This window comes from Pseudochaenichthys georgianus, chromosome 7 (assembly GCF_902827115.2).
Source record: "Pseudochaenichthys georgianus chromosome 7, fPseGeo1.2, whole genome shotgun sequence".
NCBI classification, from domain to species: Eukaryota; Metazoa; Chordata; class Actinopteri; order Perciformes; family Channichthyidae; genus Pseudochaenichthys; species Pseudochaenichthys georgianus.
In genome coordinates, this window is record NC_047509.1 from 19,989,084 (window position 1) to 20,012,448 (window position 23,365).

The following is a 23,365-nucleotide window of genomic DNA, read 5'->3' on the forward strand; positions in this document are numbered from 1 at the left end:
GGAAGCACAAATGAAAAAAAGCCCTTGCAATGCCGGCCCCATGATCATAACTGAACACAGAAGTCCATGTTGGAGCCGTCCCACTGAAGAAAGCCCCCGATGATCCATGATGTGAACACACAGTCCTGAACTGTTTAACAGACGCTGTTGATGACACTGTCTTTGCCTTACTGGGAAATACATGACACCTTCACCCCAACATAGCCTCTCTGTAAATAGCATTATATCATTACAGACATTGCTATTTCCAGGAGAGATAGATCTGCACTGGAGAGCGTGGCATCTGCGTGGCATCTGCTCCTATAGCTGGTTAGTAAAGGATAACAGACAAGCGAGGACACAGAAGGGAGCAGCTGAGAGGAGAGACACACAAGACAGGAAGAGAGAAAAATAAGGGGAGTGGGAACCTTATCCTGGAATAGCCAGTAACTAGAGCTGCAGACTCCACCCTTCTCACCCCTCCCCTTACTCTCTTTCTCCCTCACTATCTCTCTCTCTCTCTCTCTCTCTCTCTCTCTCTCTCTCTCTCTCTCTCTCTCTGAAGCAGTCTCCAAGTCTGTCATTTGACCAGGCAGTTCACAGAGGCAAGAGCTCAGCACCAAAAGGAAAACAGAGAAAGAGACGGAGCGCAGGGAAGCACATTCAAGATAACGATAAGCTTGCTGGAATGTTTCCTTGGTTGTTTTTCACCAGCTGAAAAACCCTGTCAGAGTGGATTTCTTCTTGGCTGCTGCTTTTGTGGACTCTTTCTCTTCTTCCTCCCGTCTGGATGTGGGCTTTAAGTCTGTCTGCAGTTAACTAAGGAGACTGACGCCTTTTTGGGGATTTACACTTTGAGGAGTAAACCTCTATTTGGGTCAGGGTGAGAGAGGGAGACTAAGAGAGACTGAGAGAAGAAGTGGAGACAGAGAAAGTGCCGGGCCATGCCCACCTTCGCCCATGGTTCAACAGCATGAAAGGGGGCAACCGTCACCATCGCCACTACCGAGGCTGTGGCTGCCAACACTTGTTCCGTAAAGTCCTGGCCAAGTGTGGCTGCTGCTATGCCCGAGTCAGAGGTCAGTGCTGTTACACTCACAGACAAAAACTCACCAAGACAGAAAAAGCATGATTCTTATCAAGTTTATCATCTTCAGTCTAACTTTCTTTGCCTTGAGGGTGATGCTGTACTTCCAAAATGCATCTGAGAGTCTGTTTATAGATTGTGTGTGAGAGTTGTTACTTGTATGTGTGTGTTTTTGTTGATCCTACTGAACTGAAGCGATGACTCCTCTCCTCTCCTTCCATTTAATATCTATACATTCTCTCGCTCATCTCCTCCACATTTTCTCAGTTGTCCACCCACGTCTCCCTTATCTCTCCCTCCATTCCTGTGAGCGTATGCTAATAGTTTAAGCTTCAATCCTCTCGCCTCCAGCTCCAGCAACAGATGTGTGTTTCATACACATCAGAGTATGCGAGAAAAAAGTCCGTACACATGACTACACAGTGAGGAAGACGAAGGAGGACATGCATCACACATTCCTCCATTCAAAATAGAGGAACGAGAGAGTGATAGAGAGGACTGTGTGTGTGTTTGGGAATTGGACAGTGTCTGTCCTCATGATGAGTGTGTGTCGGTCAGGTATGTGCAGCACGTGGATGGATGAAACATCACTCTACCCTGAGCAAAGTAATCTCTCTTTCTCTTTTGCTCTCTCTCCAACCCTCCTGTTTGTTGTGCAGCAGCAATAGCAGCAGTCTATTAGAATAGTGTGGTTGAGTAAAGGCAGCGGGTGGCATGATATGTTATAAACAGGCTGGTTGGGTGCCTTTTTTCTTTTATAAAACTCAGGACTCCCCGTGACATTACCTGAGAGAAGTCAATCAAGTCCCTCAATCTTTCCTTTCTGTTCCTGTTGCTGTCTTCTGCACATACTTTTGTCACCCTAGCTGGAAAGAAAAGTTACAACAACAGCGGAAACTAATAGCACTAAATGACTTTACGTTGCGGTGGAAAGCTACGTGTTTGTTAGCTTTTGAAAGCCAACATCAAAGGGATAAACAGTGTACCTACCCGCTGAGGCTCTGCACATGGGCGGGCGGGGGAGCTCATGAAGTAGGTTTTCAGATTATTGGCCAGCGTTGTTGGATACATACCTCAGATTCCTTCACTTTAATCTCTTATGTATTCTCCCTTTTCCATAGCCTGCAGATCCCCATTGTACCTCCAACATGTTATCATAGCAAATATACACACGCTTAGATCATAATGTATAAACATGTGGGGGAGTGGAAGTATAAAACACGTCATGCTATTTAAAGAAATCCCAATAAACATACAATAAGATAATTATTCCAACAATCCGATATGTATCAGGAGGCTGTTTTGGTCCATCACGACAAGATGTTTCATATTTATATATAGAGTTAGAAGACAAAAACCTCTTGATCTCATTTACAATCGGAGCAGAAGAAACACGAGCACTCCTACCTCTCTGGAGAAACCACATAATACAATTACAGCAGTCTCTTAGAGTAACTTAACTATTAATGTGAATCCCTGCGATCCTTAAAACCTCCTTATGAAAAGTACATTGCTACTACTGTATTGGCCCTACTATAGGAGCTCACATACATTACAGTTCCTATAATTAACACGACGTCAAGAGACAACTGTAGTGGCCTTTTCACTTTCATTGCACTTTCTCCTTAGAACTCTTCTCTGACTTGTTATCAGATACAGTTGACCTTTTCAAACTCATTTACCGAATCTACCTGCGTCGGGAACTATACTGACATCCAGGACCCTGTTGTTACTGTTGTGGTGTTTACATGAAAAACACTGAACAATGCAGGTCTGACTTCACTCGCCAAGGTCTTCAGCACTGCTGATAAACCCAACACAATGCACTTGTAGGTCAAGCTTGTCACATGTTGGACTTTGGGGGAGTTAAAAAAACTCAAATAAACCCCTACTAACTGCTTTCTGAAAGCTGCGATAATCAGGGTCCAAATGCTGCTGGATTTCCAATGTGAATAGTGTCACCATTTCCTCCTCATAGTCCTTTTCGTTCCAGTGACAAGCTGTGTTAGTCTATTGTATCAAACTAAGCTGTTCATAATGCATCTGCACCGTTCATTGATCCAAAAAAAGCCTCTCCATTGACAAAGAGGAAATGATAGTGTACAGCATGAGTAACTCCCTGGCATAATAACACTTACTGAGGCTGCATGATGGCACACTGTGCAGTATACCATTATGCCACACACTATGGGTTTGTGTCTTTCACCTCCATGCACACGTTCACTGACATCACACGTTTACTCTAACCAATCAGCAAATACGTGACTAGACTTGTAAGTTTAGCTGCAGTTTCTCATAATAATAAATGATGTGTCCAAAATGACCATCAGTAACCACCAGTACTGCTTCTGTTCAATTCACTGTAATGCAGAAAGGGGACTGCAGTGCGTCAGGGCTTTCTGTGGCCTTACTGCATATGGACTATCCTGCCACATATTTCATTCCTTAATCATGGTGTAATGAAACAGGAAGAACATAGTCTTTACAAGCGAGACAATGTGTGAATGTCTGTATGTTTTTTTAAGGTATGTGTTGCAGTTCTTTTACAGGACTGACAAGTGCCAGAAGGCATGAAAAACTGAGGCAAATATGACAATGTATAAACATGAGTGCAGAGGGGAGGGGGATTATTGATCCGAGTGGTGCTCGGCATGGTACAGAAGCCCCGAGAGATGGACAGGTAGACAGATGGGTATAATGAAAGAGAAAAGCATGTATCATTTGAGCTCTGATGTTAGTGCTGCTCTGCAGGGCACATTAGCAGATTGGCTGCCAGTGGGCCTGAGGGCTGCTTCTCAGCAAATACTGTTGACAGACCATTTAAAAATAGATGGTGTGCCATTATTTCATATTTTCCTCAGTCAATTGCCAGATAGGCCAGAGGGACAAAACAAAGCCTTGGGAAGAATCATGAGATCTTGTAAAAAAGTTACGTTTTTGGAACTGCCAAAGAAAACTAATGATAATGCATGCAGGAATCTGTGTTTCTTTTGAGCATTACATAGCTTGTTATGCTTGGACATTATTGGTTATGTTAATCATGATGTATACCACTGCAGTGGAGGCCAGCACAATCACCTCTGCATCTTTACTGCAGCAAAGCCTCCCACACACCTAATGGTATTTGGGATGCACCCTGAGGACCCTGACGGACAGAGAAAAGAAAAGAAAGAAAGGGATAGGATGTAGGTAAGATTACATTCAAACAAAGCAGATTGTCACTTGAATGTGAAAATACATTTTAGCATAATTAAAAGCACAGCATTTCTATCTTAGCAGCTTAAAGGGAAATGATTCAAATGCAAACAGTTTTGAAATGCATTTGAAAGACACAAATGATTTGAAAAAATAAATACAGTTTATGAACAGTTGTTCTGAAAGACTTTGAAAAACCCTAACAAAACTCAGTTGTCAAACATGTTTGATACATTTTCAAGTGTCTTTATATACACATTTGACTGTAAATGTACTTTATGTCAGACATGTGTTTGGTTTCCTTGGGAATAATAATCGGTGCACAATATAGATATCTAGAGTTATTTGTTTGTGTGTCCCTGAACGGCTCTGTTCTCCACAGTAAGCAGCTTCTCTCAGTCTGGGAGTTTAAAGATGACTTTGCTGCAGCTGTAGCACAGGCATAGCAACTAAAACACTTTTCCATATGTGGACCCAAAATATCCGCCTTACCCTCCACAACTCTATCTGGGTTCCCTTTGCATCTGTGAGTGTGTTTATCTCTGAGTGTGGGGGGCTGATGTTGACTCATGCATGCAATGTCTAGGACGAGGATCCCCCCCAGCAATGACACACACAAACAACAACACACACATATATTTACATGGTTGAATAGCAGAGACAGAGAGCGGGACTACAACAACAGTTTAATCTGTAAAATATTTAGCGGATTATTCTTCCTAAAGTTAATATTAAATTGCACTGCTTTGAAAAATGTTCCTGTTATTTCTTTCCACCCATAATGCTTTTCAGCTTTTTGGCAATGTTCTTTCCTCCACACATGGCCCATTTGCTGGCAATTTAAAATGAAATACTTGATCACTTTGGGACAATGACTGTCCCCTCGCCTGCTTTCCGCTACCAGTCAGAGTGGGAGCCCCTGGAGGTGGGAGAGATCAGTGTAGTTGTTCTCAGACGCAGGAATCCGATTGCCAGGTTTCTCTGAGACCCCTGAGACCAACATATCATTTTGATAATAGGTCAAGTACCCTTCTGACAGAAAGCAGCTCTGTTGGCAAACGCATGGGGGAAAATTACAGTGACTGAACCAGCGTGTCTTTTTATGCTTCAGCTGGAGAAGCGTCTTTGTCATCAGCTTATAAGGCAGACTTTGGACATTATGGAAAAAGCAGCAGAAATAGCTGAAACCGAAGGTATGCTGCTGGACTGCTGTGGCCCAGCCTTGTGTTCGACAGTCTGAGATATTTTTAAACGTTGCACCCCAGCCCACCCTCCACCCCGTCATCTCCTCCTGGCCTCCCACCCAACCCCCTGTCTCCTCTCTGCCGTGCAACTGATCTCCTCCATATTGTTTCTCTCTCGCACATGCAACAGAGAAAAGGACACAGAGAGAGAGAAGGGAAAGAAGTGAGAGAGAGGATGGGGAGACTTGTTTAATACCTACCAGTGTTCCCAGTCTCCCAGCTGGAAGAAGAAATGACACAGTTTACATTTTGGGCTGAATGTTTCATGATTTGCCGGCTTGGAATGTGAACACCAAGTGGAGCACTAAGATCATTCCTGGGGCATTTTCATTTCTCTCGTCCTCTTCCCTTCCTCTCTCCCATCTCTCCCTCTCTGTTTTAGACTGGTCGGCATACAGCTAGTCGGACGGTTATTAATTATATCCTTCTCCCATTTTCATTTCATCTCCCTTTTTTACAGTTACATTTCCTTTCCTTTTTGCTCTACTGAGCGGCCTTGCCCTGACATATTTCCATGGCTCCCATGCTCCTCTATCTCCTCCTTTCTTTCCCTCTCAATTTTCCTCCTCTTCTGGGTTCTGTTTGTAAACGTGCAGAGGAGAAGAATGAGGGAACAAATTATGAAACACAGGAGTGCATTCCATACCTTGTTTAGAAAGAATTCTCCTACAGCGCAGAGGGGGAGAGGAGCCACTTCCCCCTGCGATTCTCCCCCCACTTTCAGACCATATGGCTCTTTTTATGTCTGCAGTCTTTAGGGGGGTCTACGACATTTGTTCTCGCTTCATTTAAACTTAGTTATCAGTCTTGTTCGACTCACTCTATTGCTGTTTGATATTCACGCTGTTCTGTAATGTAGTGAGATTGAATACAGTGGGAAAAAACATGTTCACTTTCTACCCAGTACAACTTTTCTTCCCGCAAGATTGGAACGTACTTACTGTAAATCTGAACAACAGGTTGACTACACGGATTGCTTCAGTGACCCCTCAGGCTGTCAGAGGAGGGAGGGACTTTGTGTCTGCTCTCCTCTGCTGTTCTCCCCGGAGAACGCTTGATAGCGGCCTCGCTAGAAACTTTCCAAAACAGAGCACTGCAGGCACTGCAAACAATGGAAAGTGACAATATGGAAAGCAATGTTGTAAAGAAGTCGGCTAAAGCAACCACATGTTGTGTCTAGAAAAGGTTATCTTGTTCTCTATCAAATCTGCAGATTAAACAGTGGGTGTCAGTTTCCACCTGTCTTTGTTAAAGGTCACCTATTATGCAAAATCCACTTGTTCATGTCTTTTATACATAAACATGTGTCCCCTCTGTGGAAAGAGAGTCTGAAAGTTTCAGGAAAAAAGATTTGGTCTCTTTTTGTCCTGATCCATTTATATGAAAACCTGTCTGAAAATGAGCTGATCAGATTATGGCCACTTTATGATGTCATAACGAACCATTAGCCAATCACCAACCAAGGTAACCCCCGCCCACTTTATCACCTGAATCTCCTCCTAGAGCACCATTGTGTTCTTTTTAGGGGTGTAACGGTGTCCGTATTCGCCCCGTACCGTCACGGTTCGGACGTCACGGTTCGGACGTCACGGTTCGGCACATGCAGTCACACGGTGAATACGCCTTTTTTTTAACGAGTGGGAAAAAAGTCTGTCACTCAGGGCAGCATTACACTATATATAATCCAGGGGGCGGTATTGCGCCTAAAAGCCAGCCGCCCGTAAATAACAAATGAAGAACAAGAACAAAACACAACAAAACGAACACAATACATGAAGAAGAACAGCTAGTAGCTATGGCGAGTTCACACAACACACAGGAGCTAGAACCCACCTGCTTATTTTAAATCAGCTGTGTGGGAACATTTCGGGTTCCCTGTGGACTACAACAATGATGGGGTGCGAGTTGTGGATCGGACGAAGACGGTGTGTCGGCGTTGTTCGACAGCGGTGCGGTATGCTAGTGGTAACACGTCAAACATGCTCAATCACATCCGAGTCAGTGTCAGTCCCCAGCGAGAGGGTTTTCTCGACGGCAGGTGACATAGTTACCGCCAACAGATCTGCCCTCACTACATAGACAACGTAGACAAACTCATCTTTTTGAAGCACAACTTGAAAATAGAGTAAAAATATAGAGCTTGAGTACCTTTTTTTTTATAGGGCGACTGTGGCTGCGAGGGAGTGTGGTCGTCTTTCAACTAGAAGGTTGTGGGTTCGATCCCAGCCCACGCAGTCAACATGTCGATGTATCCTTGGGCAAGATACTTAACCCTGAGTTGCTCCCGATGGCATGGCCAATGGTGTGTGAATGTGTGTGAATGTTAGGTCCTAGAGCAAGTGGTACTGCTCTGTATGAATGGGTGAATGACATGTAGTATGTAAAGCGCTTTGAGGGGTCGTAAAGACTGGATACAGCGCTATATAAGTACAGTTCATTTACCATTTACCTTTATTTAGGCATAATGGCCTCACACACTCACAAGTTAATTACATTGCTCCTAAAGGTACAGATTTTATTTTGTTTTTTATTTATCATTGTATTTATTTTATATTTAGACATCAGGAGATGTTATACAGTTCTGTATTGCCTTTTACTGATTGTGATTGAAACACTTTCTTATTATTTATTTTAATATTTTCAAGACATTCTTTTTAGTTGTACAGCTTATTTAACCTTTTAATTTTACATTAGCCATTATAAATAATATGGCCATCTGAGTGTGTGTGGTACTGTTTGCGGTTTGTTTTTAACTGTGTAATACAGTTAATGATTCCAAATGTTAAAGTTCCTTATTTTCATACCAAAACTTGCACTACTGTTAAAAAATAAATAACAGAAAAAAAAAATTATGCATTTGGGACTTTTTTTGCTTTTCCTTGTTGTACCGAACCCGTACCGAACCGTGACCCCCAAACCGAGGTACGAACCGAACCGTGACTTCTGTGAAACGTTACACCCCTAGTTCTTTTTAACCAAATATCTCGCAGAGGGGTGTGGGGAGGGGCTCCTTATTTTCATCTACAGTAACAGACAGAGAATCAGCACTCTTGAAACAGGGCTGAAACAGAGGGGATTATGGGATGCTCTAATGCAGGATCTGTTTGGTATTTCGAGGCAAACACTTCAGAGACATGTTTTGTATATATCTGAGACCTATTATATATTGATGATGATTATAAAACAGTATAATAGGGGACCTTTAAGTATGCAACCAGTATGGTAAAGGCACTCCTAAACCATTTGGTTATACTGTAAATCTTGAGATAGAAGATCAGTATAGAGAATTACTATTGTGTTGACTACTGACCTAAATTCAACCTCCTGTTTGTCTATTTCAATTTCATTACAGTTATTAGATGTTTAATTATCTTGACTATTACTTGATTACAAAATACATACATCAAGATTCAACATAGCTGACCTGTGTCTTGTGTACAAATGTAAAAAGTACAGGAAGTTTCTTTCTGGGAAATGTAGTGAGAAAGAACGCAAAGGAAAACATTTCCAGGAAGTGCCTGCAGTCTCTGGTCTCTGCCTCCTCCACAACATTGTGAGCAAAGCTAAATTGATCCATCTACCTTTCATTCGTCAGCAGATGACGTTGATTGTCAGTTGTCTGCATTGATCGTTACCATAGACACACAGCCATTAGCTAGGAGATAGCCAGCAGCTTGACTATTGCGGCAAATACTCAAGGTTTATAATCGGTCTTGGTGGCCAAGTGGTTAAGTAAAGAAAACAAGGAACAACGGCAGCGACACAGGTTGAACATGTTGAACCTCTCACTCTCTATCCTCATGTTTCCTGTCAGTGTCTTCACTTTGATCTCTGAGTGCAACTGCCTTATTCCTTTTAGCAGCAACACTTAAAAGACCGTAGCTATAATAATTCAATGACATCACACACAGTCTATATCAGAATAATGGGTTTCTGTGGAAACGCTCAAATGACATCTGCTGACATTTAGGTGGAAACATGGGCTTGGTTTATGGTTTGCTAACAAAGCAGTTCAGTGAGCAATTAAGATCTACAAAAGAAAATGTTTCCCCCCCTTGGCACAAGTTGTATATTTTCTGTCTCTGTGTTGCTTCACTATCATCATTAGATAGCTCACAATTTATATTTCATTGAGTAGACAACACTGTAGACCACAAATGGTTGATATGAGCCCAAGCTCTCCTGAGACACTCGAATGGAGTTTGCGTATTCATAAGACACCCTCTTATGCCCCTTTCACACCAGCGCTTTTTCAGCTCCGGCTCGGAGCTAGAGCCTGAAAAGCGCCGGGTTTTCCTGTTCACACCGCAGCGGCGCCGGCTCTTAGCTCCGGAATCGGGTTCACTTCCAGCTCCAAAAAATTGTCGGTCTAGAGGCAAGAGCTTCGGAGCTAAGAGGTGGCGTCGCTTACGTCTCTCTTACGTCGAGGCGTGCAGGAAACTAAACCCACCTCCCCTGAACATGGGTCGACTGTTATGCCTGCCTACAAGCAGTAGTGCTTATAAACACACTTTATAAAGTCAGGCAACACTAACCAGGCTTCGTGTGATTCTGTTTATTTGTACCTTACTTTGACCATCCGTTCACTGTTATCGATCATTGTGGAGAGAGGCAGACGTGTTGTTTTGTATTATTGCAGCTATCGGATGCAAGTAGTCAGTTTAGCTTCGGTTGCTATGCTAACATCACCCGTTTTATACCAGAGAAACTTTCATAACAGCGTTGTGATACCAAACAGTGTCAATTCAGACTGACACACATTCACTTAGGCTAAGGGGAACTGGAGATATGCATCAGCTGCTTGTGTGAGTCGGACAGTGAATACTTTAGAGCGGCCGCTGCAGTGTGAGCTAACCGGGAGCTAACGGGAGAATAAACTCCCGTGGAAGAGCAGCACTGCAGCGGTCGGTAAATGCTGCAGAAACACATTAATAAACAATGAACCACGGCACTCTGGAGCAAAGTATAAGGTTGGAGAAGTCGTTATTCAATTTATTCTGGCTTCGTGTGATTAAAAGCAACACGATCATCGACCCGACGCAGTTCCCCGTTGTTGTTGTTGTTGTTGTGAGCGCCGTAATGGCTGCCGTTGGGGAGCAAATCAGCGATGTAAACGGTGACGTCATGACGCAGCAAGGGCAGCTCTGGAGCGCCAGTGGGCGGTGTGCACAGAGCGGGAGCTGAAAAGGGAAACCGGAGCTGAATCAGAAAAGCTCCCGCTCGGAGCTAGAAAGGGAAAAGCGCTGGTGTGAAAGCCGCATTATGCTGGAAGTGAACCTGATTCCGGAGCTAAGAGCCGGCGCCGCTGCGGTGTGAACAGGAAAAACCGGCGCTTTTCAGGCTCCAGCTCCGAGCCGGAGCTGAAAAAGCGCTGGTGTGAAAGGGGCATTAATGGCCATATGGAGAGCTTGGGCTCCAAAAGCAGGACTTGATCTGAAATAGACAAAAGCAGACAGGTGCTGTGGAGTGAGCTTTTTAATGGCAGCCTTTGTGCACACCGCATTGTTTTACAAATAAGCCACGAACAGTTGTGTGTTACTGTTCAAAAAGTGACGCAAATCTATGGTAACGATTACATTCACGTGTGTAGGTTAATCTTTTGTGCCGCTGTCCCCCACTCTCTTTCCCTTCCGGGCTTTGTTGCTATGGCGATTAGAGCGGGGAGAGGTGTAGAGCCATGGAAAGGAAAGAGAAAATGTGTCTGGAAAGCCCATGAAGTCGGACTGAGAATCACTGTACCAGCACATCTTAACATCTGCAGGAAAACACATTGTGCCAGATCGGCATGAGAGCAGTTGTTTCAACACACGTGAGATGCCAAGTTTGCAGAATTCAAACATACCTTTAAATTACATCTGTTGGGTTAACATTTATTATTTGAAATATGTAGCTCTTGATATGAAAGAATCCACGTAAAAAACATTTATAAACAATGTAAATAAGAAACATGTCTAATGAGTAGTGGGGAGAATATACACATATATAAATTGTGTATTCTTCATTACTCAAACAATATACTAAATAGTTTACCTTTGCCCTGATCTTCAACCCAAATATCACCCTGTGTCAATCAGATATTCTTCAACAATTACTTCACATTCACCCTAACAATCCCTCTTCATCCCTTTACATCTCAAATATATATTTTGTGTACATCTTGTCGATGTCTTATGAGAACATTTTTGCTCATGGCAGTTTGGAGAATTGACCTTGTATACAGCTATTATGAATTTCAGAACAGCCCAGAAGCGAGGGGAGCAGAGCTGTTGGGAAGACTGTGCCGATGAAGCTTCACGTCCCCATGACCCAGCATGCACCACAGCTTTGTCTCCAGCTCCGCCTCCTCACAGGGGTCCTGTCTGGCACCGCCACAGCTGCCTTATGGAATCACACTTGCTTTTAATATGCTCTGTCTTCAGCCACCTAATGGCAGCCTTGTTTACCCATAAACAGATGTGCCTTTTTTTACTATATTTTTTACTACAGCAGCCAGTGTTTGTGCACTGTTGTAATGTCTAAAAGGTTAGTGTTGATTATCACTATAATTATCCCACACACATACACATTATCAAACACCCACAACCACACCAAAACAGGGTGCCATGTACAGGTATCTCCTCCTTTACAAGCTGTGACATTTAAGTTCTGTATACATTATTGTATTAATAATAATATTCCAATTATAGGTTGATGTTGGTATAAAAAGTCAGACACAGAATTACTGGTGAAAATAGCTGTGTAATGTCCTCTGTGGCTTTAAAGGTGTGAGAGAAATAAGAGCCATAAAGGGACGCAACTGAAAACCTATTTTCTGCACCTCATCAGTTCTGTTAACTAACAGCAGACATTTTAATAACACTGAATTTATAGCACAGAATGATTGCACTTTTAGGATTGATGGAGACCTTGGTTGAGGTGGAGGCAGCAGCTGTGATTTAAATGCACAACCTTCGCCCCTAAAATACACCGCTTTTCTCACACTGTCCTGATTTTGACCGTCAATGGCACTAGTGGTAGTTTCATAAGCTCTCATCATGAGTCGTGTCACACTTTCACATTGTTCCAGAGACAATAGGATTAATGCCAGCGTTTCAGGCCTGTTTTTCTGTGACGGACATTGCTTTGATGCTTTACCCTGATGAAACATACACCACATAGTCTTTCTGAGAGTGCTGAGGAGATCGACCCTGATAGCTTGTTTGTGTGTCCCTTGACTATGCCTTTCTCATATTTTCTTCTGTGCTCCTGGAGTCCCAGCAGTGTGTGTGCATGTGTGTCCGCGTAAACTAGGTCAGTAGGAGGACAGGAAATCTGTGTTCACTTGTCTGTCCGACTGCAATCTGTCCCCTTAAACATTATAGCAGGCAGATAAACTCACATACGAAACACGCAATGATTAAAATGCTAGCGCTTCTGGATATATGTCCCTGCTATAAATGCTGTTAAGTGTTTTACATAATTTGTTGTGGCTAATAGCTGCCCCCCCTTAATTCTACAGTACTCTCACTCTTGGTTTTGCTTCCATCTATCTGGCCTGTGTGCTAAACCGTCTTTTGCTGCTCGCCTAAATCATGAATAATCTCTGCTCTCCCCATCAGCCCATCTCTTAGCCTCTTGTTATTCTTCTGTTCATTAAAATACACATTCATATTCATTAGAAAGAGGAATAAAGTCTCAGGTTTAAGGTTCAGTTTCTTAAGTCGTACTGGCAAAATCTCCTCTAAAGAAGAAGATTTTCTTAGTAGTCTTTCCTTTGCTACTGTGTCTCTGCCAGTCAGTTTTGCATGTGGAGCTCGTGCTGCTCTCAGCAGCTTTGGGGCAGAGCATAGCATTGTTTCAGAGGAAGGAGCTGTGTGTCCGGATCCCAGGACAGGACCCAGCCAAAGTCTTAAAAACACTGCAGTGCAGAGGGGAAGAGCAGGTTAGAGTGCAAAAGAGGTGGCTGAGATAAAAACAAATTGATGTTGATAAAGGGAAGGGGAAGAGGGGGGGACAGGATAAAGAGAGCAGCATAGTGCCAGGATTTATAAATCAAAAGCAGCACAAACAAAACACGTGAAAAACTGTGAGGCCAACCAGATGAAATCGATTGAGAAAAAGGGTGAAAGAGATAGGAGGCAAAAAGGTGTATCTCTTCATTGATAATCATTGCTGACACGTATACAGTGACATTCTAAACGTTGTAATATGTTTCTGTAAAAGTTCATCAGAAGACAGCTAAAGGATTTCAGGTCATATTCTTCAGGTACTAAGTGCCTCACTGTCTCACAGGTCTTTCAGTCTGCACATCTGAGTGCCTGGGGGCAGCAGGTCCTGCTAGTTGATGGGAAGAGTGTCCATTTCCTCTGAGTAGGTGAAACATAATATACAAGTAGAGCCTGCGCGGAAGTGCACAAGGTGGGGAAAGCAATAAATGAGAGATAGAGAATAAAAAAAGATAAGCATGGTGTTGTTGAAAGCTGTTGTGATAACTCCGGAGGACGCCTGGTGCCTGCGTGTTGACCGACACACTCTCAGACCCCCGGGGTTGTGATCTGTGTGGAGGGGCTGGCATTGATTGGCAGCTCTAAGAGTCTCTTAGACCCAGCTGGACGTTTGACATTGTTGGCACTGAGGTGACGAGCAGACTGCTGTGTGGTGTTTACTATGAGAGATAGATGACACTGGAAGCTCAAAGAAGTGAACAGCCACACATTTGGACAGCAACCCCCGGGGAACATGTGGATGCAATGTATGTGTATTACATGGGCACCTGCATGTCTGTCTGTATGTGTGTATGGGTTGAGTCCAGTGATGCCTAAATTGCCTATATGGTCTCATGAGGCTTTAGGATTGACAGAGAGCTCCAGAGTGGAGCGGCTGTGAACAAGTTTGCTCCAATACAGCCAACGCTTTTAGACTGATATGTTGGCTCAGCAGCACTCACCTATCAACTGATCAATAAAGGGAAGTTGAACCAAACTTCTTTAGGGGGGCCAACACTTAAAGCACAACCATCCACATCAACGAGAGGTTGCTTTGCTTGGGTGATTTGCCTTTTAGTTTCCTGTTTCCAACATAAATTGTTAGGAAATGTTTCTTTTATCCAATCATATCCAAATCAAACCTCTGTGACCTTCACGAGTATTTCTGCATCTGATGTTTTCCCTCTCCACATGACTGGGAACGCTGTGGCACAGATAGTCTTAATTCAATTCAGCTGCTATTTAAAACTTTGTTGAGCAGACATGGTTCACTAGACTGTGATACATGAACAAATACAATTGAAACATCAGATGATTTAGGGTTGTGATGAACAGGTAATGAATTGATCTTCAGAAATCAATTCAGCAGCTATTTTTTATATCAATCAACTGAGGCAATTAACAAGCAAAAGTGCCAAATATTTCGATGACAAAACAAGACATTTGATGAATTCCCAATGGCCTCTAGGAAAATGGTGGGCATTTTTCTGAAGCTTTATACCGACCAATTTATTACTTAATCAAGAAAAAAATCTGCAGAATAATTGATATGAAGATAATTGTTTGTTGCAGCTCTAAAATAATTAAACTAGACATGGAGTCAAAGCTAGATTTAGTGCAAGAAAAAAAACTCCACTCTCTTAAATTGCCGTTTTCAGGTTTCTGAGTACTGTCAAACTTCGCATTTGTGGGTGAACCGCATCCAGAGAAAGACTGGAGCTATTTTAGTTTGCAGAAGAAACCTTTTACCCACTCTACGCCGCCTCCCCTCAGCCTTTAAAAAAGTAGTGGCCGACGGGTGAATAACTGATCAGCTTAATGTTGCCCTGTGCCTTCAACTGTTAATTATTGCAAGCACATACAAAATAGTCAAGCTGCATTAACAAACCTAGGTAATCTGTTTTTAGGACCGCCATTGTGTAGATGAATATCACTGGGCACTATCAATATGAAGCAAGACAGAGGGTGAGTGGGAAGGGTTTTTCCTCTGCGTTGGTGTATAATGGTATCAACTCCTCTCATCGTAGGCAGAGCGGAGGCATGTTGCTCCGAGGGGAAGCTCATCATATCCCTTTGTGTTTTACAGTTTCCTTGCTGTTGCTGTGGAAATAAAGCTGTTAATGATGTCCCTGTAGTGGCTAGTATAAGGTTTCATAACAAAACAGAGATTAAGCTTTCCAGGGTCAACTGGGAAACCAGCTCGTGTGCAAAACAATCAGTAGGGGAACTGCAGAGTTGCCATGGTGACATATGCAGATTTCTCAATCATTATAAAACCAATAAAGTATGTACTCTCTACATGTTGTGAATGTGTACATCTGACAGGGCCACTATGTCATTCTGACGCAAAGTCATGAAGCCTCACTGCTGTCTCCACTCAAGTTTAATCGCTTCCAGGCTCAGAGACGGTGTCAGCCTCTCTTCCCCGCTTTCTTTTTGTCATACGCTATCTCAGCAGATGTCTGGAGCTGGTTAGAAACTGTGTTTCTGCGGCTGTGTGTCTGCACTGCGACCCCTAAACCCTGGCCTGACTGAACCTGAGCAGGGAATACAGGGAAACACAAACCTCCGGGCCTGGCCCTTGTTAGAGGTCAGAGAAGCTGGGGTTGGGGTTGGGGTTATCACATTTGCTCAGCGTCATATTCACTTCCTCTCTCTTCCCTCCAGCTGGGGACCCTCAGAGTTTGAGTGTGCATTTAACAGCTCCAGTAATAAATTCAATAGCTTTCAGATGCAGATATGTTTGTCTTTCCCAGCTAAGACACTCCACAAAGGGCCGAGGTTTGAACTCATACTGCTGCACATGTTGTCTTACTGTTCCTCACAGGATAGAGCCATCTACCTTCTCTGTACCCCTCTCTGCTGCTTGTCTGTTCCCCTGTTAACCCCCCAGCCTGCCCGGCTCAGATCTCCTTCCACTCTCCAGCCTTTCATGTGAATGTGGGTGGGAGCAGGGGATGGGGAAATTGGCCACCCTGGGATCACACACACACACACACACACACACACACACACACACACACACACACACACACACACACACACACACACACACACACACACACACACACACACACACACACACACACACACACACACACACACACACACACACACACACACACACACACACACACACACACACACACACACACACACACACACACACACACACACACACACACACACACACACACACACTCAGACTCAGACGAATAAAGCCTATAAAATGTGTGGTGAGACAAGCCGGAGATAGATGACAGAGAACATGCTGTCTGTGTGGTGTAAATACGCAAACAGACATGTAAGATGTGTTTGGTTAGCAGCTAGGATCCATCAACAATGTATTCTATCTTAATTTGGACTGGCTGTGATGCCATGTCCTGAGCTTGAGTTATTTTGCTCCGAGGTTAGCCATTTCTTAATAGGCGACAGCTTTTACAAAGCTAATTTTCATTGATCGATACAGTGGTTACTTTTGCATTTCTAAGAAAAGTAATTGGATGAATGAAGTGCAGGATAGCTCAATCACTTTAAGTATGAAACTGCTGGGGATGGGGAATTTCTTGTGGCTTTGCCTTTGAAGACAGTTCACAAAATGGTCGTGTCAGTGTGGCTCCTGCATTCTGTTTCTTACTGCTGCCTGCTGTGATAAGATCTTCCTCTTTGGATCAGGAACATTACAACCAGGCCAGTGTTAAATACTTATGAACAAATGAATAACAAATTCACATTACAAGCTTTTTGAAAAGTGTATTTTTTGGAAATGAAAGGTAATTTTAGCTTTGTCCCATTCAGCTGAACATTGGTTTAAAATGGGCCATGGCAGTTAATCTTTTCTGGAGAGAGTGTTTCTCCATCTGTAGGAGGGTGGGGATCGAGGGTCAGAGGTCTGGCCGAGGGCAAGAAGATGGATGGGTAGGGGATGACTGAACTGCGTTTGCACACAACAGCACTCAAGACACACAGCTCAGAGGAAGAGGACTCTCTGGGCTGAGGAAGGGTGGTGGGGTTGGGTGTATGAGGCAGGATGGGGATGGGGGACAAGACAGAAAAAACAAACAGTCCCAAGCAAGAATCTTCCCTCTACAAAGGCTTAAAGTGGATGTCCGGTCCTAGCTCGCCCCCCAGGATCACTTCCCATGACATCACTGTGCAGCAGCCGGCCTTCAACCAATCAGGAGTGTGTTTCACGTCATTGTTCCGACCTCTGCTGTCTGTATTGAATCAAAGTGTACGCTGGTCATGTGATTGGACATGTGCAGCTCAAAGGTCGGATTAACATAAACAAAACAGTGCTTCCTTTATGGTGAGGCTCACAGCTGCACTGCTGTGTTTGAAGAGGAAAACTATTTATATTTCCTCCTTTGTGTTATGACTGTTTTCACTTCTTCTCTCCTGATTTTCAAACGTCTTCTTCACCTCTCTCTGACAGCACAGCTGCCCTTATCTGATAACCAATCAAGAGTCCTATTGCAGAACAGAAACAAAATGCTCTTTTTTGTCAGTAGATTAATTGCCTATTTGACTGTGGATGTCTGATTGTAGGGAGGGAGGATATACTCTGCCCTTATTTATCTGTTCCATACCGCCACATTATTACTCCCTAGTGTTTGACAAATAGCGTTCTGCTCTGTCTGTCTTTCCCTGTCTCTTCTCCTCAGATTCATACTCGGCAGCAGGCAGTGAGGGCAGCATCTCCACCTCTGTGGCGTCCCTGCCGCCCCAGGCATCGGGCAGCTCGGCCCCTAGCTCCCCGGGCTCCAGGCGCTCTGTCAGCACGCTGAAGAAGTGGCTCACAAACCCTGTTCGCAAACTCAGCGTTGGGGCCACGGCCAAAGGGGAGCGCCAGGTCCGCAAACTTGAGGAAAAACCTCCACCTCCTCCGTCTCAAAGCCACAGCCTGGATCTGGGCAGCCCCCCGAGGCATGATGACACTTTCACCATCCTTCCCATTACCCACAGAGAACTGGTGAGAATACAAAGTTGTAAAGAGGCTGCAATCTTTTTTTGTTTACTAATCGAACAAGGCCTTGCATGCCGGCTTTGAACTTCAAGTTCCTCTTTACACATTAGATAAACCACCTCATAAGTAAACTCATAAACTGAAATGATCCCACACTGCCTCAGATAAACTGGCTCTGAAGTAAACAAGCTAAACTTCAGCCTTGTATAAATACAAGGTAACGCCAACATCCTGACAGTGGCTTGTGTACACTAGTTAGCTGAACAATATTTAGAGAGACAGGATTAACCCTTGTGTGGTGTTCATATTTTTGTTACTCAGCCAGTGTTCGTGGGTCTGGTGGACCCGCTGCCTTTTTGGGCTTCAATTCAACACAACCAAACTATTTTATGTTAAAATACTCAACAGATGTTTACTTCATCTCAATTACAAGCAATATAAACAGCATATATGGTTAATACTTGCCCTTTTACATTTGTTAGATCACATTAATGAATTAAAGTGCTACTTGTTTTTTTGCCCGCTGACCGGCTGGTCTTGTGGCTCGTCTAGCTGCTGCTCAATCTCATCCTCTTCTTCAAGAAGAAGAGGATGAGACTCAGAATTCTCAGAAATGTGATCCTCACATTCTGAAACCTCTTCCTCTTCCTCTACCTCATCATCAAATGGTTCTCTCTCTTCCAAAATAATTTGCAAGGCCCTCTGAGCAGAGAATCTTTTGGCCATCTTGATCAGTTGTGATAAGGACCCAAACTCGCAAAGCTTTATTTATTGTGTCTTGCCCCAAATTTGCAGCTTGGATAGAGTGTGAAAAAAATAAGGATTGGTTCCCGCAAAACATAATGCGGGAATGTGAAAGCAGACAGGTGTCGGTGCTTTACTTTATCAACAATGTTGCAACCTTGTGCTGGAATGGCAGGGGCAGAAACACAAAAGTCTCAGCTTTTAGTCTACCATCCCATCATTCAAGGGTGGTTTTCACTATAAGTAATTTTCTTTGTTGGACGTACACTATAATTAAAAATGTTTTACTGTGTTCAATCTGAATATACTTTAAAATAAAAACATCTATATTGATTCTGACACTTCTACATCCAACTCACAGGTTTATCATTTATCAAAGATTATTAATTTACCCCTTTTTATAAGTGAAGATAATGGTCATTTGTGCCGGGAATGTCATTTTCGAGCCTGAGACCTGAAAAACAGGTTACGGTAGAGTTGATCCACAGAGGACTTAGAGTCATGGCAGGTGCCATGTTGTTACATAACAGCAGCACTGCTGGCTCAGCCGGCAGGAACTCATGGTGTTCTGTTATTCGCGTGCCTTCTTCTGCCGTGGCGTGTGCTCGAATATAAGAGTATGCTGCGGACATTTTCCGCATCATGTTGATATTGTGTTATTCTGACACTGTGGATGTGGGTCTGTCTGTATGTGTGTTTCAGGAGTGGAAAGATGGCCTGGCCAGCCCTGAGGACCTGTCACCGGCTACACTACAGTCCCCCAGCTACATCACTGACTCCATGATTGGCTGCACGTCACTGCCAAACACCCAGGTCTGACACAATCTCCCATATTATCTTTTTCACATTAAGTAGCTAAAATACGTAGTGGTTTTTGATAGGAAGCCAGATTACTTACTGTAAGTGTACCACTTTTTTATGGAATCAATTTATTGGCTATCATGAAAATTGAACTATAAGGAGAAGTCAATTGTAAATGCATTTATGGTTATTACTAAAGGATAATTTTAGCTCACAGTTTACTGTTGACAGTAGCAGTAATATTATCAGTGAGGAGGACCCATCCTTGTGGGGAGGTGACATCAGTACTGTTTGTCTCCTTGGCCCTACAACCAGATCTGGAAATGACTAACTCTACTTCTGCAGCCATAGTACCAAGCAAAACAAACAGGCAGAAGCGCTTCTTCACCAACCACACACACATGACCACAGATGCGAATATAACTATATATATATATAGACCCATGCATATAGACATTACACACATTAGTGTGTGGTAGTCTAAAAGAATACAAAGCTCCTTCTCAGAGAAGATCGATGCTCCAGAGGTCCAGAGGGCAGAGCTTGACAGCGACCTGTGTGATGGATGACTCACATTCAACACGTTACAAAAGGACATGCCTGGAGATGAATAGGATGTAGCACAACACCACAGATGTGATGAAAGATGACTCCACTTCTGTGACAAAGAACGCTGTGTGTGCACTTTTATTCCCCATCAAACACTTTGAGCCAGTAGCTGGTGGCAAAGAGGCGTCTTCAGTTCTCAGGGGTGTCAAACTCAAAATGGTTGCACTCAAAGGGCTGGTTGTAACTTTAAGACGATATAAATATATAAAACAATGTATTATATTACATTATTGCCTCTACATTGGATTATTATCGGATAGGGTAATAACTTCATAATTAACTACGTCTGAATGCAGAAGTCTAGGGCAAATAATTGCAAGTCTCTTCAGTGCGCATGTCACAAAATGAGATGCATTGTGGGACATGTTGTTTATTGGCAATGTGCTTCTGTAAAACGGCATGTAACCGTATAATAAATGTATTATATTCTTTGCAAGCTCTTGCGGGGCCACATAAAGTGAAGTCACGGGCCGGATTTGGCCCCCGGCCTTGAGTTTGACACCCCTGAGTTAGATGATCAGAGGGTCCCTTTCTGCTTTGAGATGGAAGCATGGCAGAAACTGGGATATGCATGAATCATCAGTGCCTTAGCACTCTCAATACACAGTTAAACAATAATGATATCCGAGCTACTGAGCATTGTGATTGTGTGTATCATGATGGTGAATTGAAACCAGAGCACATAAATCATCATTTTAGCCTCAACAACACATCAAAAGCCATTCATGCGATTACATCAGAGGGATGAGGTCAATGCTTTGGTGTTCTTACTGTCGGTCTTTGAAGAGACAGTGAGGGGGCTGTGAGGTAGAGAGAGAGGTAGAAAGATCAAATTATCAAGGTCAGTCATCTGAGGTGGTTTTTGTCTCTGCACCCCACCTTCAATGGCCTTGTGTCCAGTATTTTTATTTCTCTTTTCCTAACATCGTGATTCTCTAATCTCACAATCACAGAAGAACATCGTTTTTGATGAAATATGTATTTGGTTAATGGAAAGGACTTGTGATTGGACGTCAGATCCAAATATTTCTTAAAAAGCTTTTCCTGACAAACAATTTGTACAGTCTGTCATGGATTAAAACAACAAATTACGTAGGAACATTTTCTCCATGAAATAGTGAATAGTGCTGTTATTGTTATGGTGCTCCTTCATGGCACAGTACCATACCTTAGATCTACGCTTGCATGTTATGCTTTTACATCAGCTCCATGTATAACATCATAGCCAATGCCAAAAAATAAAAGTATTACATTTAAATATTTTAATATCACTTAATACTGCTGATTTGATGCCTTGTAAAATACTTAAATATATTAACAATGTTTTAACCTAAATAAACTAAGGTAGGTTCATGACTTAAACATTCTGCTCTTAAACAAAGAAAAGAGAAAAACCTTTTTAACATTTTATTGCGTGAATCTTAAGTTTTTATGACCCATAGACCTTTCAGATTATTAGAACAAATTATTTCCCAAACCCTGCTTGTGGGAATTGTTAGGGTGTTTGTTTTTCACTTTTGAATCTCCACATAAGCATGTTCTAAAAACTTGCAACAGAGAGACGGGGGGATTTTCTCACACATCTGGAAGTGATCAGGGAGCCGGGGAGACCTGTCAGCCGGGCTGCAGCACTCCGAGCAGGGCAAGACGAGATGGGGGAGCGAGGGTCTTTGTGGAGCCTGTCTGTCTCTCCCTACTCCCCTGCCTCTCCACATAGCTACAGTCTGTCTCTTTCATGATTTATCTCTCTCACACTTCACTTTGACAGATAAAAGCTTACACCTTGTAGACGCCAACAAGTTCCTAATGGAGATGGCAGGTGAACAAATTGAACCGGGCCAGACGGGAAAAGGAGAACGTTTTGTAGCTTTTTCCATTTGCTTATATGTCTATCTATCCAATCTGTGTTTATTTCTTCATGGGGAAGTCTGAGGGATTAGGTGTGTGTCTGTGGTGTGTGTGCAGGTTTGTGTATGTGTTTAAGGTGGGGAGGTTTTGCTTGACTTGGACAATAGGACGCAGGGATTTAGGTGAAGACAGACGGCTGCTCCTATAAGTTTACACTGTCAGGAGAGAGTGAATAGCCAAAAAAGAACCGGCTTAGAAGCATGGCTTAAAATAGAGGGAAGATGCAATCGTTCAGACTGATGACTGTGAGTCATTGTGCCACCCAAAAAAAGTGTGCATTTAGTGTGGAGAAATAGGTTGCGTAAACTTGAGGGTCTTGCGTGCGTTGAGTTAGTGGTGATTTAGTCTCGGCAGGCATGCACAATGACTCTATATTTGCTCCAGGACCCCCACAGGAAATGATATCAATTCCAGGAAAAAGCATGAAAAGGAGGCCATGTACATACCGCATGAACACAATCGATTACGTTACCTTGGGTTTGCCCTGCGTGTATTCCATCGACTGTAGTAGCTACAGAAATATAACAAAAAGAACGTGTGATGTATTTACCAATGGGTTTGAATCCTCAGGCGGAAAAACAAGAAAATAGAATTTATTATTTCACTCATAGATAAGAATTGTAATTGTCAGTAAAGGGCAGTTATTATATTCCTCTGACACCCAAACTCCTTCAATAGCCTTCACAGCTTTATTTATTATTGTCTGTATCCATGCAGCTGGTTGCTCCTCAAACTCTTTTATCTTTTAATCTCTTTCTCTCCATCTATCTGTGCCTGATGTGGACAGCACAGATCATTAACATTGACAATCTGAATCTGATCTTCTTATCATTCAATCTCTGTTCCTCGTGTCTCTCTGCTCTTTCTG

The 23,365-nt window shown here is 43.1% G+C and overlaps 1 protein-coding gene across 2 annotated transcripts in view; it reads left to right on the forward strand.

Annotated features, from left to right (window-relative positions):
• Window positions 1-555: 555 nt before the first annotated feature.
• Window positions 556-23,365, forward strand: part of arhgef25a (Rho guanine nucleotide exchange factor (GEF) 25a) — a 35,153-nt gene continuing 12,343 nt past the window's right edge. For both annotated transcript variants that reach the window (XM_034086914.2, XM_034086915.2), the window contains exons 1-3: window positions 556-1,058; window positions 18,134-18,441; window positions 19,882-19,992. In XM_034086914.2, coding sequence (XP_033942805.1) covers window positions 953-1,058; window positions 18,134-18,441; window positions 19,882-19,992 — 525 coding nt within the window. In that variant the 5' untranslated portion in view covers window positions 556-952. The remainder of the gene's footprint in view (window positions 1,059-18,133; window positions 18,442-19,881; window positions 19,993-23,365) is intronic.